Source organism: Eretmochelys imbricata, chromosome 3 (genome assembly GCF_965152235.1).
Source record: "Eretmochelys imbricata isolate rEreImb1 chromosome 3, rEreImb1.hap1, whole genome shotgun sequence".
NCBI lineage: Eukaryota > Metazoa > Chordata > Testudines > Cheloniidae > Eretmochelys > Eretmochelys imbricata.
In genome coordinates, this window is record NC_135574.1 from 150,355,204 (window position 1) to 150,368,225 (window position 13,022).

At 40.4% G+C, this 13,022-nt stretch overlaps 1 protein-coding gene across 1 annotated transcript in view; it reads left to right on the plus strand.

The window, feature by feature from the left end:
* Positions 1-9,979: 9,979 nt before the first annotated feature.
* DNAH8 (dynein axonemal heavy chain 8) overlaps positions 9,980-13,022 on the plus strand; it is a 591,778-nt gene continuing 588,735 nt past the window's right edge. The window contains exon 1 of the mRNA XM_077812184.1: positions 9,980-10,267. Within this exon, the coding sequence (XP_077668310.1) occupies positions 9,980-10,267 (288 nt within the window). The remainder of the gene's footprint in view (positions 10,268-13,022) is intronic.

Genomic DNA, 13,022 nt, shown 5'->3' on the forward strand with positions numbered 1-13,022 from the left:
TGAGGCCAGCATTTATGTGACTGCATTTGTGCAGTTTGGAATTCTGTCTTTCACTGAAAGCCAAAACACCTGAGGGCTACAAAAATAGCTGCACTTTAAATAGCTTCAGGCACAATTTTTTCTCCTCTACAGTTTTAGCTCCTGTTCAGGTACCTCAGAAAATGCCAGGTATTGTTTATATCCTGCCATTTTTAAACACGATGAGAATCAAATCTACATGTCTCAGAAAATTCAGATCTTCTTGTCCAAATGAGAAATATTTGTCAATTTTTTCAGAAGACTGATAGCCTCTAAAGAGATCTAGACAGGCAAGTTTTTCCAACAGGAGATAAGTTTTCTGCCTCTCAAAATTTGAAGAACTCTGAGGTGCTTTCTGAAGAAAGGGAGCTCTAGATGTGAACTGAAATATCTGTAGTTCTTCCAGAAGGTCAAATGTGTTAACACTGCAAGGCTTCCTGCTCTCGAATGTCAGATTTAAACTGAGACTTTGTTCACATATCTCTGCTAGAAAAGTGATGTGTACTTTCAACAATGCATACTTAGCTGCGTCATTCTGTGTGAACTATTCAGAAAATGCTGAAACTGGAGAGCTGGTGTTGCACTCTTCATTAAAAACTTTTGTAGAATTGAAAGTTCTTAGATTGATACCGAACAGCATGGAATGAGCTGTTCCCGTGTGTGGGCTAGGAGGCCTGGATGCTTTTCCAGCTGGAGATTCTTGTAGTTTCTGGTTCATGAAATGGAGCTACCTCACTTTTGTACTACCCAAGTTGTAAAGTGCTTCAAAAACGTGTTCTATAAATGTTTCTAAATGCTTCACCAATACCTTCAACAATATGTCAAACAGAGGATATGCCCAGAATTCAGAAACAGTATTATCTAAGAAAAAACATAGAATCAAATGCCTTTTTCATGTAAGTAGTATTGTCAGTATCAATTACTACATTTTCATGATCAATCTGGTACTCATTTACAGCTTTGACTACAGCCTGTGAAACAGTTGAGTGATTATCATCACCTAAAAAACACCGTGTCCACCAAAAAAAGTAAACAAGTCAACTGCAATCAGGTTCTAATGGTGCAAGCAGTACATTCAGAACTGATCTCACCTCGTCACCACAACATTCAAAAATAACAGCAATTTTCTTGTCTTTAAGCTTCAGTTTTCTTTCAGGTACACTTCAGGTATGTATGTCTCAGTCAGTTGTGTCCAGGAATCGCACACCCCATTCCAGACCCTGCTGTCAAGAAATTCTCTCACAAGTGGATGGTCAGTCTTTGACAAGGGGATGTTGGCACCTGCTAGTGTCTTCACCCATGCTGTACAAATCTGAACGTAGAAGCAGTTAGATAAGTCTTGAATGAGGACAAATGTTTACTACCCATGTAATATTGTTAATCTAAGATTTATTCATATTATATTTAGTTCCGAATTTCTAGATTTTAATTTAGATTTAAAGTATAGTAAATCATATATGTAAATAAAATATTTGGTTTATGCCTCTAAGGAGAGGCACACTCAATAACAAAAATGCATCATCAAATCAATCAACTAAAATATCACATGAAAGTGCAAGTTATAGTGTAGAGCAGTGGTTTTCAAACTTCTTTTCTGGTGACCCAGTTGAAGAAAATTGTTGATGCCCGTGACCCAGTACTTCCCCCTGCCTAGGAGCCGGACCTGCTGCTGGCTGCTTGTGGGGCGCAGCGTGGTGTCAGAACAGATAGTGACTTGCCTGCCTCAGCTGGGCAGCACTGCCGCTGGGACTTTTAACAGCCTGGTTTAGTGGTGCTGACTAGAGCCACCCTGACCCATTGCCTTACATTCCGTGACACAGTACTGGGTCGCAACCCACAGTTTGAAAACGACTGGTGTAGTGTGTATTATTAAAGAGAAAACTGACCATAATCACTTAAAAAAAAAAAGTTAACAGAGCTGTATATTCAAGATCTTATAGCAAGTGAAGAGACCCTATCGCTATAGCTCTTCTAAGCTGCTACTTATATTTCAGTATAAGAACATTTTTTTGTATTTCCATTCACCTTCACATGTTCTTGCTTCGCCTGGGTTTTGTTTTTCCAGTGTACTTGTAATGGTCTTCTGATGTTTGTTTCTGCCTTTCTCCCTTGATTTTTTTTTTTTTTTGGGATGCACAATGATCCACAATTGCATACCATCAGTCATGATTGAGAACAACATTGCAGGATGTGCAAAATAAATTGTTCCCATCCACATGCAGTTTTATAGGGATTCTTGAGTATGAGAAGGTGGTGCAGCCATTTGTAATGCATGATGTGAAGACTGTACAAGTTGTGCAAAAGAATGAATATCCCTTTGGTCACTTCATCTGGACCTATCTGGCTACTTTGGGAACTGCTTGGTTCTGACTGTCCTGACAGTTTATTGACTGCTTGATACATATTTTATTTTCCCTCAAAGTCTTTTTTTTTTTTAAATGGGTAAGTAAAATAGATCCTGAGCTGTAATCTAACCCCATTATGCCACTCTGGCACAGGAGCAAAGCAAGAAAGCCCATAGACCTTCTTAGCTGAGGATTCCCTTGGTATGAAAGAGTCCTGACTGTCCTATGCCAATCCCTGTATAGGAAACAAGGAGGGCTGGGGAAAGGAGCACAGTCAGAGCATGCTACACTCTTGCCATTGTGAGTTGAACATGGCCCCCTGGGGACCCACTAGCTGGCATATTTTGTGGTAACAGCTTCCATCCTTGTACTCTTTAACCAACCAACAATAAATGTACTGATTGATTTAAAATCAAGCGCATACTTGACCAAAAAGGGGACTTGTACCACTCTAAAGGTCAATAAAGTTAAGCTATCAGCAAAAGTGCCTGAGAATGATCTCTGCTGTTCTTTGATGGTAAACGGTGAATCAGACAGGGATTCAGGTGAATGCTGAGCTGGACAGAGAATAGGAGTGAGGAGCATTGGAGGCAATCCCCAAACCTCTTTGTCTAATAGTAATGTAATTAAGTTTGAGCCTTTATTTCTAGTCATTAGTCAACTAAAGATGAAGCCATATGTTCAGTATGGCATCACAGGCAACTGAAGATTAAGTGAGAGCTGGAGAATCAAACTCCCAGTTTATATTAGCTACTGACCATCTCTAGAAAGGTCAGTAGTAAACAGTTCATGGAGCACATGGACTGAAAACTTTTTCAGGGGTCTGGGTGTGGCTGGCTCACTACAAAAGCAACTTTCCTTCTCCTGGAATTGACACCTCCTCATCAATTATTGGGAGGGGACTACATCCACCCTGATTGAATTGCCCCTGTCAATACTGGTTCTACACTTGTGAGGTAACTCCCTTCTCTTCATGTGTCAGTATAATAATGCCTGCATCTGTAATTTTCACTCCATGCATCTGAAGTGGGGTTTTTCCCGCAATGAAAGCTTATGCCCAAATAAATCTGTTAGTCTTTATGGTGCCACCGGCCTCCTTGTTGTTTTAATAAAAAAAAAATAGTTTTATTCTCTGATGCTGCAAACTCCTATGCACATGCTTAATTTGACCACTATAAAGTCATGGTCCTGCTTAAATGTGTGCAGGATCAGGTCCTTAATTTCAATATTATTTTTTGCCTATAGCAGTTTTGTAAAATTGAAATAAAATATCCTACCAGTAGTAGAGTGTGTTTAAAAAATAGCATTTATAATTTAGTTATATGTTTTAATCTAAATTTGCAGTGGTGCACACATTCAAATTTAGTTTAACAAGGCCTTAATGGATTTAACTTGCTTGATTTAAATCAGTTTTTTTTAAATTATGTTATTTACCCTGTCCTATGTACCTCTTTATGCAGTGTTTTCTGATATTTCTTTCAAGTGTCAGTAATTTCTATTTGTTTGTCCAAAACAATGTGACTAGACTTAAATATAGTCAGTACATCTTCAGTTGTCTTATATTTACTACTTTGGCAGTGATAGTAATATATGTTTTGTCACAAACCGCTTTACTAGTTGTCATTAGGATAGGTTGGGTTATTGTATATCTTATGGAAGATTAAGTGTTGAACCTCCTGTCTTAGGTGAAAATGAGGCAAAGTGGTTATAAACTGAAGTATTTTACAGTTTTCCATTATTCCTGGAGTATCTAATTTGAGTGAAAGATACATGAATACTGCAACATATGTAATGAGTTTCAGATTTGCCTCGTTATTCTGATTTATGAGATTTTTTCTTCCTCTGTCACATTTGTAGCTTTGTAACTAAGTTGTCCATGTGTCATTTGAATTTTTATTCACAGTTATAGGTTTTATCGCTACTTCTGTCAAACACTGATCAGTGAAGACATAGCATTTGTGTGTCAAAAATGTTTATTCCAAACATACAACTTGTAAGATGGTCACGGTGGGAGACCACACGCCCTTTGCTACAACACTTCTGGAGTGCTTCGGTTCAGGGGAAAATTAGCTCACAGTTAGTGTCCCAGGCGTGCAGTCACACTGAGCAGCGATAAGTCTATAGGCCCAGAGCCCTCAATCAGGGCGAAGCAACACACAGTTAATGGCTCTGGCTTGTGGTCTGGGAGACCAGCAACGAGTCTCTCTGCTCAGGTCCTCAGTCAGGGCAGTAATCCCGTAGGGGCTCTGACCTATGGTGAGTCATGCAGAGCAATAGAGAGCCTATTCCCCCAGCCCTCAATCGGGGAAGGGCAGCACTCAGTTCAGGAAAGGGGCTCTGGCCTTCAGTCCAGCAGAGCAACAGTGGGGAGATTAGCTCTCTGGTGTGAGACTCAGCAAACAATCTAGAAAAGGAGTACTTGTGGCACCTTAGAGACTAACCAATTTATTTGAGCATAAGCTTTCGTGAGTTACAGCTCACTTCATCAGATGCATTTGCCATCCTAGTTCAGGCAGGGTCCAGACCAATGCAGGCCTCCTGACCACAAAGTGGGGATGCTGCCACCCCTCACAGTGAGATGACAGGAGGACACAGGCCCTCCCGCTCCACTACATCCCAGCCCAGTGCCCTAACAGTGGTCCGCCACTGGGTCAGTGGGAAAAATCAAACCGCAACACACTGGCTGCTTGCAATCAGTCACACAGCCAAGCCCTATTTGGCTTCCCTAGGCTCCTTCCTACACTCAGTCCAGGTACCTGGGGTTGTTGTTGGTCTTGCTTGAGTAAACAACGAGCAGCAGCCCAAACAGCTCCTTGGTATCCCTGGCGTCCGGCAGCTCCATCCATCCTTCCAGGTCTCTGTAGTAGCTTCTATCAAGTCAAGGCTCCAGCAGCAGGGGAAAGACATGCTGCTACTCTGCACCAACTGAGCTAGAGGGCTGGCCTTTTATAGTTCCTGTTCCTGCTCTGCCCCTGTGCTTCTGGTGGAGTGGCCATGGGTTTGCCAGTTCTGCCCACCAGAGGGCAGTCACGGTTCTCTCCCGGTCTGTCAGGGAGGAAGGCAATGCCCCCTTGCTACACAACCGTATATTTTGATTTCACATGATTTCCATGATAAATGGAACATTGTGGATATTGCTCCACCAATCAAGACTCAGTAAGAGTTTTCTTCTCCAGGAATAGCGCACATGCTGTTTAATCTCATCATATACTGAATCCAGCAATCTTTCAGTAAATGTGCACATGCTTCATGTTGAGCACAAGAGTAGACCCAGTGCAGTCAGTGGGACTACTCACATGCTTAAATTCAAGTAGAAGCATAAGTTGTTTGCAAGATAGGGGCCTAAGTCATCAATGAGGTTGTCACAGTCCTCAAATTAGCTGCAACTCTGATCCTCCTGGTCTCCTCCAGTACACCCCACTAGGTCTTAGGCCTCCAGCCATCACCTGTCTCAGACCAGGGCCTTAGTTTTCAGATCCCTGCAATTCGTTATGATTTTGCCTGCAGTTCTGATCTCTCAGGGTAATGACACGGTTATCCAGTGATCAGTCTGTTTTTTTCAGAACCACTTTTTTAAAAAAATCAATAATACTTTGCTTTACGAAAGCAAACAGTTTATATGCATCCTTAGCTTACCAGGTGTTCACCCATCTTCAACATGGAGATCCTGGTAGGGCTAAAATACTTGAAGTCCTCCCACAGAGCTTGTTTTTGTTGATCACAGTCTCGTGCCTGTCAGTTCTGGATGGTGTCTCTCCCTGGATCAGGGCTGTTATTTTTATAAAATTTGAAGTTCCTTTTCTGCTAAGGCCTTTGAAACAGGTAAAACCAATCAATATGTGTGCTTTTTCCTAAGGGGGTGAAACTTCTGTTGTATGTTTGAATATAATAAGGCATGATGTCAAATAACTAACTCAGTTTAAGTTTTATTAGTAGTTAATACAGTGCTATACAGAAAGGAAAACATGTTACCTACTGTCTGTAATTGGAGAAGTGATGGGAGCTTATTTCAGTTCACTCCTAACTTCCCAAGCTCTTTATATACTAGTTTAGAACACAGAAAACCCTTTCTCGTGTTCTTTTTGTAGGGTGGTTTTGCTGACATTAGTTTATTTTGAATATTTTCTGCTGGTGCTAATCAATAAATTAATGACAGGTTTCAGAGTACAGCCGTGTTAGTCTGTATTCGCAAAAAGAAAAGGAGTACTAGTGGCACCTTAGAGACTAACCAATTTATTAATAAATGAATGACATCTGTAACCATATTTAGCTTTTAATGACTTAGAAATCAATCAGTGTTTCCTGTTACACTGATTACAGAATACGTCTGCTTTATCAAATATTCCTTGTCCATTTTGTCAATTACTTAATTTGATCAGTTACAGTGTAGTTATGAGTATCCCTTATCAGTTACACCATTTTGTCCATTACAGCATACATCTATAACAGGCATTCCTTTATATGCTATGTGTGTTTACAGAAAAGAGATAAAAAATGACCTATTGCCCTGTGAAGCTTTTTTTAATGATATCTGCTTTACTTAATTGATATGCTAAAAGCACCTTTTGATAGTTTTTTTTAAAATTATTATTATTATTATTATTATTATTCATTATTAATTACAGAAAACACCTGCCCCATATCAGTTACAACTGGTCCCTTTCTGGGCATTTGGACTAGGTCAGTTAAGTCAGAGTAAAAACCAAAGTGGATAATTAAGTACAGTCCTACTGATTACAGACATTTTTGTGAACACTAGTTTAACACAAATCATTAGGGTTAGCTAAAGTTCATTTTAGATTAATCTTAAATACAAAGAATTATAAACACAAGGCATAGTGGGACTTTGGTTCACCAAGAAAGAATCAAAAGGTTAGGGTAGGTTGAGTCATTTACTGTATTGTTTCAGTACTGGAGATTTGCATTCATTATCCCGCATTTTCAGTAGTTTCTGTAGAAAACATTCTTTATTTTATCCATTTAAGCAGGAATGCAATCACTACTAACAAGCCCATAAAGATACATATCATATTTATAAAATTAAAACAATAGTGTTTAAATATTCAGTGATTTCATATCATCTGTCCTAGAATCAAGACCTTTAACATATATGAAGGAATTTGAAAAATGACAAAAATAAATTTTAATTACAGTAAGCCAACTTGCTTGCTTGTTACTTTACTTCATTTGTCCAACTATACTAGCTCAAATTAATTTAACTTTTTTATTCGAGATATTAAAGTGCAAAAGGTACTTATTTTATAGTCTGAGCATCTCTACCCATGAATTAAAAATGCAATCAGTATAACAAGAAATTCTACAACAACCCCACAAATTAGAATAGAGCCATACAGCTCAAATGAATATATTAAATTCTTTACTTCACAAGACAAAATGAATGTAACTGTCAAGTTCAAAGCTTAGCACCCAAATTGGTGTAAAAGGGCTGTCAATCAATATTCTCTGGACATCTCTACATAAATTATGAAACCCAGCCACTCTGCAATATTTGATATATCATTAATGACAAACTTGTAATTTTCACAGGCATTTAAAAATAGACAAATTCAAATGAAATCGATAAACTGCTCTGATTTTCATTGTAACTCAAAAATGAAAGGAAATAGCATTTACGAACAATTAAGGTTAAATATTTTTCCAAATTCAGTGAAAAGTTTAGCATTTCTTACTAAAAGATCCAGAATATTCAAAGTGACTGACTGCAACAGCATCTTCAATTTCATCCTTAGTATCAGCAGCACAATTTTCAGAATGTTATTTGAGATTTGCCACCACATCTTTGTTGCACTTTTTACATCATGCATGTAATTCTTTCTTAACATTGCCAGCACTAAAGAGTTTCTTCAAAATATTTCCAGATGAGATCCTTGTTGCAATCAGGAGACACTGTCCATTTTCACACTAAATATCTAGTACTATAACCTTGTATAATAAAATTGTAAAAATTAAACATTTTTCTGCAAAAATTTATATAAAAAGCAACTTATTCCTAGCTATGCCCTGATCTTGCAAGCACTTATGTATGTGAGTACTCCTATTGACTACAGTGGAGCTACTCTTGCGTAAAGTTACTGACATGCATAAATGTTTGTGGGCGGAGGCCTTTAGGGCCTGGTCCAAAAGCCGATTGAAGTCAATGGGAGTCTTTGATGTGGTCAGCCCATGTGTGTGTGTTATAAACTGATGGATCCCGTTGCTTTCATGGATGAGTGTTCAGCCAGTATTAACTTAAGTTTTAGATTTATTTGTTTTTATGGCTTCTCACACGGGAAGCTCATCCAGTCCTGGATTTGCAGATGCAGTTACATGTCTTGCAAGTGTAGTCTTACTGAGAGAAGGGTTTGAGGCATTGACCTTAACACATGCTCTCTTCTTCTGCAAAGACCTTACACACTACTCCTCAAAAGTGGACATGGCCTCATATTACAGACCTCTCCATATGGATCTGTCCAGAGAAACTTTTTAACCAGGTTTTAATGTCTATGTTGCATACTTTGAGGCATAGGTGCTGACTCTGTCGATGCTCTGGGGTGGAGCACCCAAGGGAAAAAATTGGGTGCTCTGCACTCACCGGCAGCTCTCCACCCTGCCTCCCCAGCTCACCTCTGCTTCCACTCTGCCTCTGCCTCCTCCCCTGAGTGTGCCGCCGCGTCCTGCTTCTCCTCCCTCCCAGCGCTTGCGCTGCGAAACAGGTGTTTAACGTGGCAAGCACTGGGAGGAGGAGGAGGAACACTGCACACTTGGGGAAGAGGCGGGGGCAGGGATTTGTGGAGGGGTTGAATAGGGTCGGGGGGGGGAGTCGGGGCGGGCCTGAGGGTGGGGCTGAGGGCAGGGGGACACGAGAACCCACCGGCGCCAACGAAAGTTGGTGCCTGTGCTTTGAGGTTGGCCTTCAGTTGTCTTTGTATCTGAGGATTGATTGACCTTTAGAGTGGGTTCCCATGCTCAGTTGGCTATAGAACACTGCTTTTGGTATATGGGAAAGTCTCCATGCAGACCAAACGTCCTGACTCAGCAAAGCTGAGCACTGATGAGCGTATTCTTGATGCCAGGGGTTTGGCACCTCTCAAGGATTTAAGTGCTGGGGATCCTGTTCTGCTTCTTGATGTTGCAGATGGATCTTAAGCAGCAAAGGTGCCTTTAATTTACAAATTAAAGTAACCAATATAAATTTTAAAAAGCTTCTTTAATTTTTTTAAAAAATGATTGATTTTATTCACTCTGATATTTACAGGTAATTTGATATTGGGTAGAATAAAAGGCTATAATATTATATTTTAATCAATTCCAAATTGTTTAAAATATATGGTAAAACATTACTGAAAAATAAATATAAATAATTGGAAAATACTTTTTAAAATTGTCAATAATCAGATTCATGTAATGTTTGTGTTAAAGAAATCTATATAAGTTCCATAATATGTTATCTTTAACAACTTTGAGAGAACTTGACAGAAATATTAGGATTGTGTATTTGGTAAATGAGTTTAGAGGTCTACTACCTTTTTTTCCTACTCTCACTTGAGGATATAATTAAAGGCCTTTCTAAAGCATTGTTACAATAAGTGAATTGTTTGTAAATTGCAGGCTTCAAGATGGAGGAGGTGCCAGGGGATCAGATGGAAAGCCCAGACACTAGAGAGGAAGCTGGGCCCGGCCCCGCTCCGCCAGAGGAAGCTGGGCCCGGCCCCGCTCCGCCAGAGGAAGCTGGGCCCGGCCCCGCTCCGCCAGAGAAAGCTGGGCCTGGCCCTGTTCGACATGTGGCATCTCTCCGTCCTCCCCTAGAGTCGTTTAGCCCTTCTCTGGGTAACCGCAGGATGTCTAAGTTTCGTCGGAGTACTAGTGGAGTTCAATCTCTACAAGAAACTTTAAAAGAAAAACAGGTTTAGTATCAACTATTACAACTATAACAATGTAGTTTTCTCTCTCAATGTTCTGTTTCTTTTCTCAATTTATTATATCAATTTTTGTTAGGAAGATCTGCCTATTAGAATATGGCTGACTTTTTCTTGAAATAGTTTTTTGCAATATTTTCTTTTTTAATTTTAAAGTAATGAATAAAAAAGTGCAAAAAACATTCACAAATAACATATACAGATATATAGTTGCAGTCAAGCTATATTTGACTTTGGTCCTGCAAATATTTATGCATGTGTTTAACTTTATGTACTGTTAGTAATCCCACTGAAGTTACTGGTAAGTGATCTTTCTTTTTTTGTATTGGGACAACAATAATTGAAGTAGTGAATTATGGAAGGAGTGTACTAGTCAAAATATAACACACATATAGTAAAATATTCCGGGAGGTAGTTGTGGAGTATACTGTCCATTTAAGGGACACTCTGTAGCTTACAGCCAAGACAGCCGGGCTGCAGCGAAGGAATATCCTCCATCACTCTTGGGGCTGGGCAAAATAAACAGGAAAAGGAAGGGAGATGGAATCAGAAGCCACACTGAATTATAGGTTGCAGTCCCCCTCAGCACTAGGGCACTATGATGGGGGCCCTAGAGATTTTGGTTTTCTGATTGTAAGTTGGTTGCTCTGACTTAATGTTCTGAGGACTTAAGAACTTCGTTAAACTCCTCCTTCTTTGGCCTGATACCTAAAGAAAATGGAGAAATCCTGCCTGCTTCCTAGAATAATAAGAGAGAACTGGGGACTCTGCTGCTGGGGTTGGTTTGGAGGCCTTGATTATTTTTGTTGTTGTTATTAGTTTGGTTTTGGCCTTCACCATCTTGGATCTTCTACATGTAGCCTAGCTGACAGGATCTCTTGGGAGCCCCCTTCCTCTTAGAAGGGTCATGAATGGGAATCTCCGATTATTCCTGCAACAACAACAAACAGGTCAACAGAAACCGCTAGTTCCAGGAAGCACAGGTGGCTGCCCAGCAGCACCTAAAGGAAGCACAGGTAGCAGAGAGGAAACCAATTTCAGGAAGCATGGCTGGTGGCTCAATAGGAGATGCAGATAGCCACCCACAAATAACAACAGGATATGGTACATGCCAATCAGGAGTGGAACCACCAATTTCAGTCAGACATGGCTAGACTGCTCACCCCGCGGTCTGCAGGGGGAAGGGACCACCCTGGGAGGAGAAACTAGCTGTAGCATACATCTGAGCCTCACCCTGACCAAGCTGAGAGATGGTGATGGTAACCTAGAAGCCTATTTGACCATTGTTGAATGGGTTGATACCCCAGAGGTTCTGTGAGAGAAATACCTAAGTGGTACAGCTGTCCCCGTACATCACCAGGAGGCACAGGTAGCCTACTGCATGCTGAGTGAGGATTAAGCAGGGTCTTATACTGCACTAAAGATGGCTATAATGGATTGGTTCAACCTTTCCCCAGAGGTATGTCAGTGGAGATACTGGGGCTGAGGCATTTTCCACAAAAGCATTCCCATGTTTTGTGGCCCAGTGATTCTAGTATCTGGCCTCTTGGTGGCTGGTTCCAGAGACCCAAGTCTGTGGGGGAATTAATGAACCAATATTTGAACATCCTCCCAGATGTGGTGCAAGCCTGGGTCCAGTGCTTCCAGCTGCCATCTGTAGCAGTGTCTGTGGAAATCACTGAGATGTTCCTGGAGGCCACAGCATCTAGGAAGGAAAGTCCAGTCTCATGATGGCCTGCCTCGCTAGGAATTGTGGCAGGAGACAACACAGCTAGTGCCCAGCGACATCTGCCACCACAGCCCCAACCAGGACCGTAATTTTATTAAGTTCACAATCTTTACTGCTCCGTCTAACACTTAGGAAAGTTCTTCTGGCCATGTTTGTTTTGTTCTTTGACCTTGCTTACAAAATCCTTCACCTTGCCAATCATGGAGGCAGTCCCGTCTGTGCCAAACACTAAGACAGTTTTTCCAGTGTAATTCTCCCTCCTCGAGGTAGGCCATTGACACTCTGAAGATTTCCTCCCACATCGTGTGATGTGGCAGTTGTCTACAAAATAAAAAAAATTCTTTTATATAATTTCCATCAATACCTGACATTAGCCAAGAGTTGAGTATGACTTCTGATATCTGTTGATTCATCAAGATGCAGTGCAGATTTTCTGCTTGATTTGATTTTTTTTATCAGACCACAGTCTCAATGTCAGCTAATGTCATCAATGCAGTGACTTATCATATTATCTGAAAGGGAAACTTTTGCAATTTCATTGACTGCATTTTCACCTAACATTGTTCTCACCATTTCTTTGCATGCTGGTGAAATTAATGTTTCTGCGACTCTATGCAACTTTTTCATCTTTGCTACAAACTCAGCGACCAAGTAGCTTGGTTTCAGTGGTTTATCAGAAACTATTACACAATGTTTCATCAGATGCACTTGTTTTTCATTTTGATCCTTCAAATGCTCAAAAAAATATTTGCCTTTGTTGGCAGGGGACAGATGTTTGCTAGTAAGGTGTCGATTTTACTTACTTGGCACCACAGCATGGTTTGAGAGTTTCTCCCCACACATAAGACATTGTCAAAAAGAGTAAGATGGTTCACCTATAAATGAAAATCCAAATTGCAAATAACTCTCACAATAGCACTGGCTCACCACTTTGACTTTCTTATGTTCATGTCAGCTTCATCACTGAAAGTAGATGTGGAGGTGCCAGAATCTCTTTTCCTCAAATATTTGTCC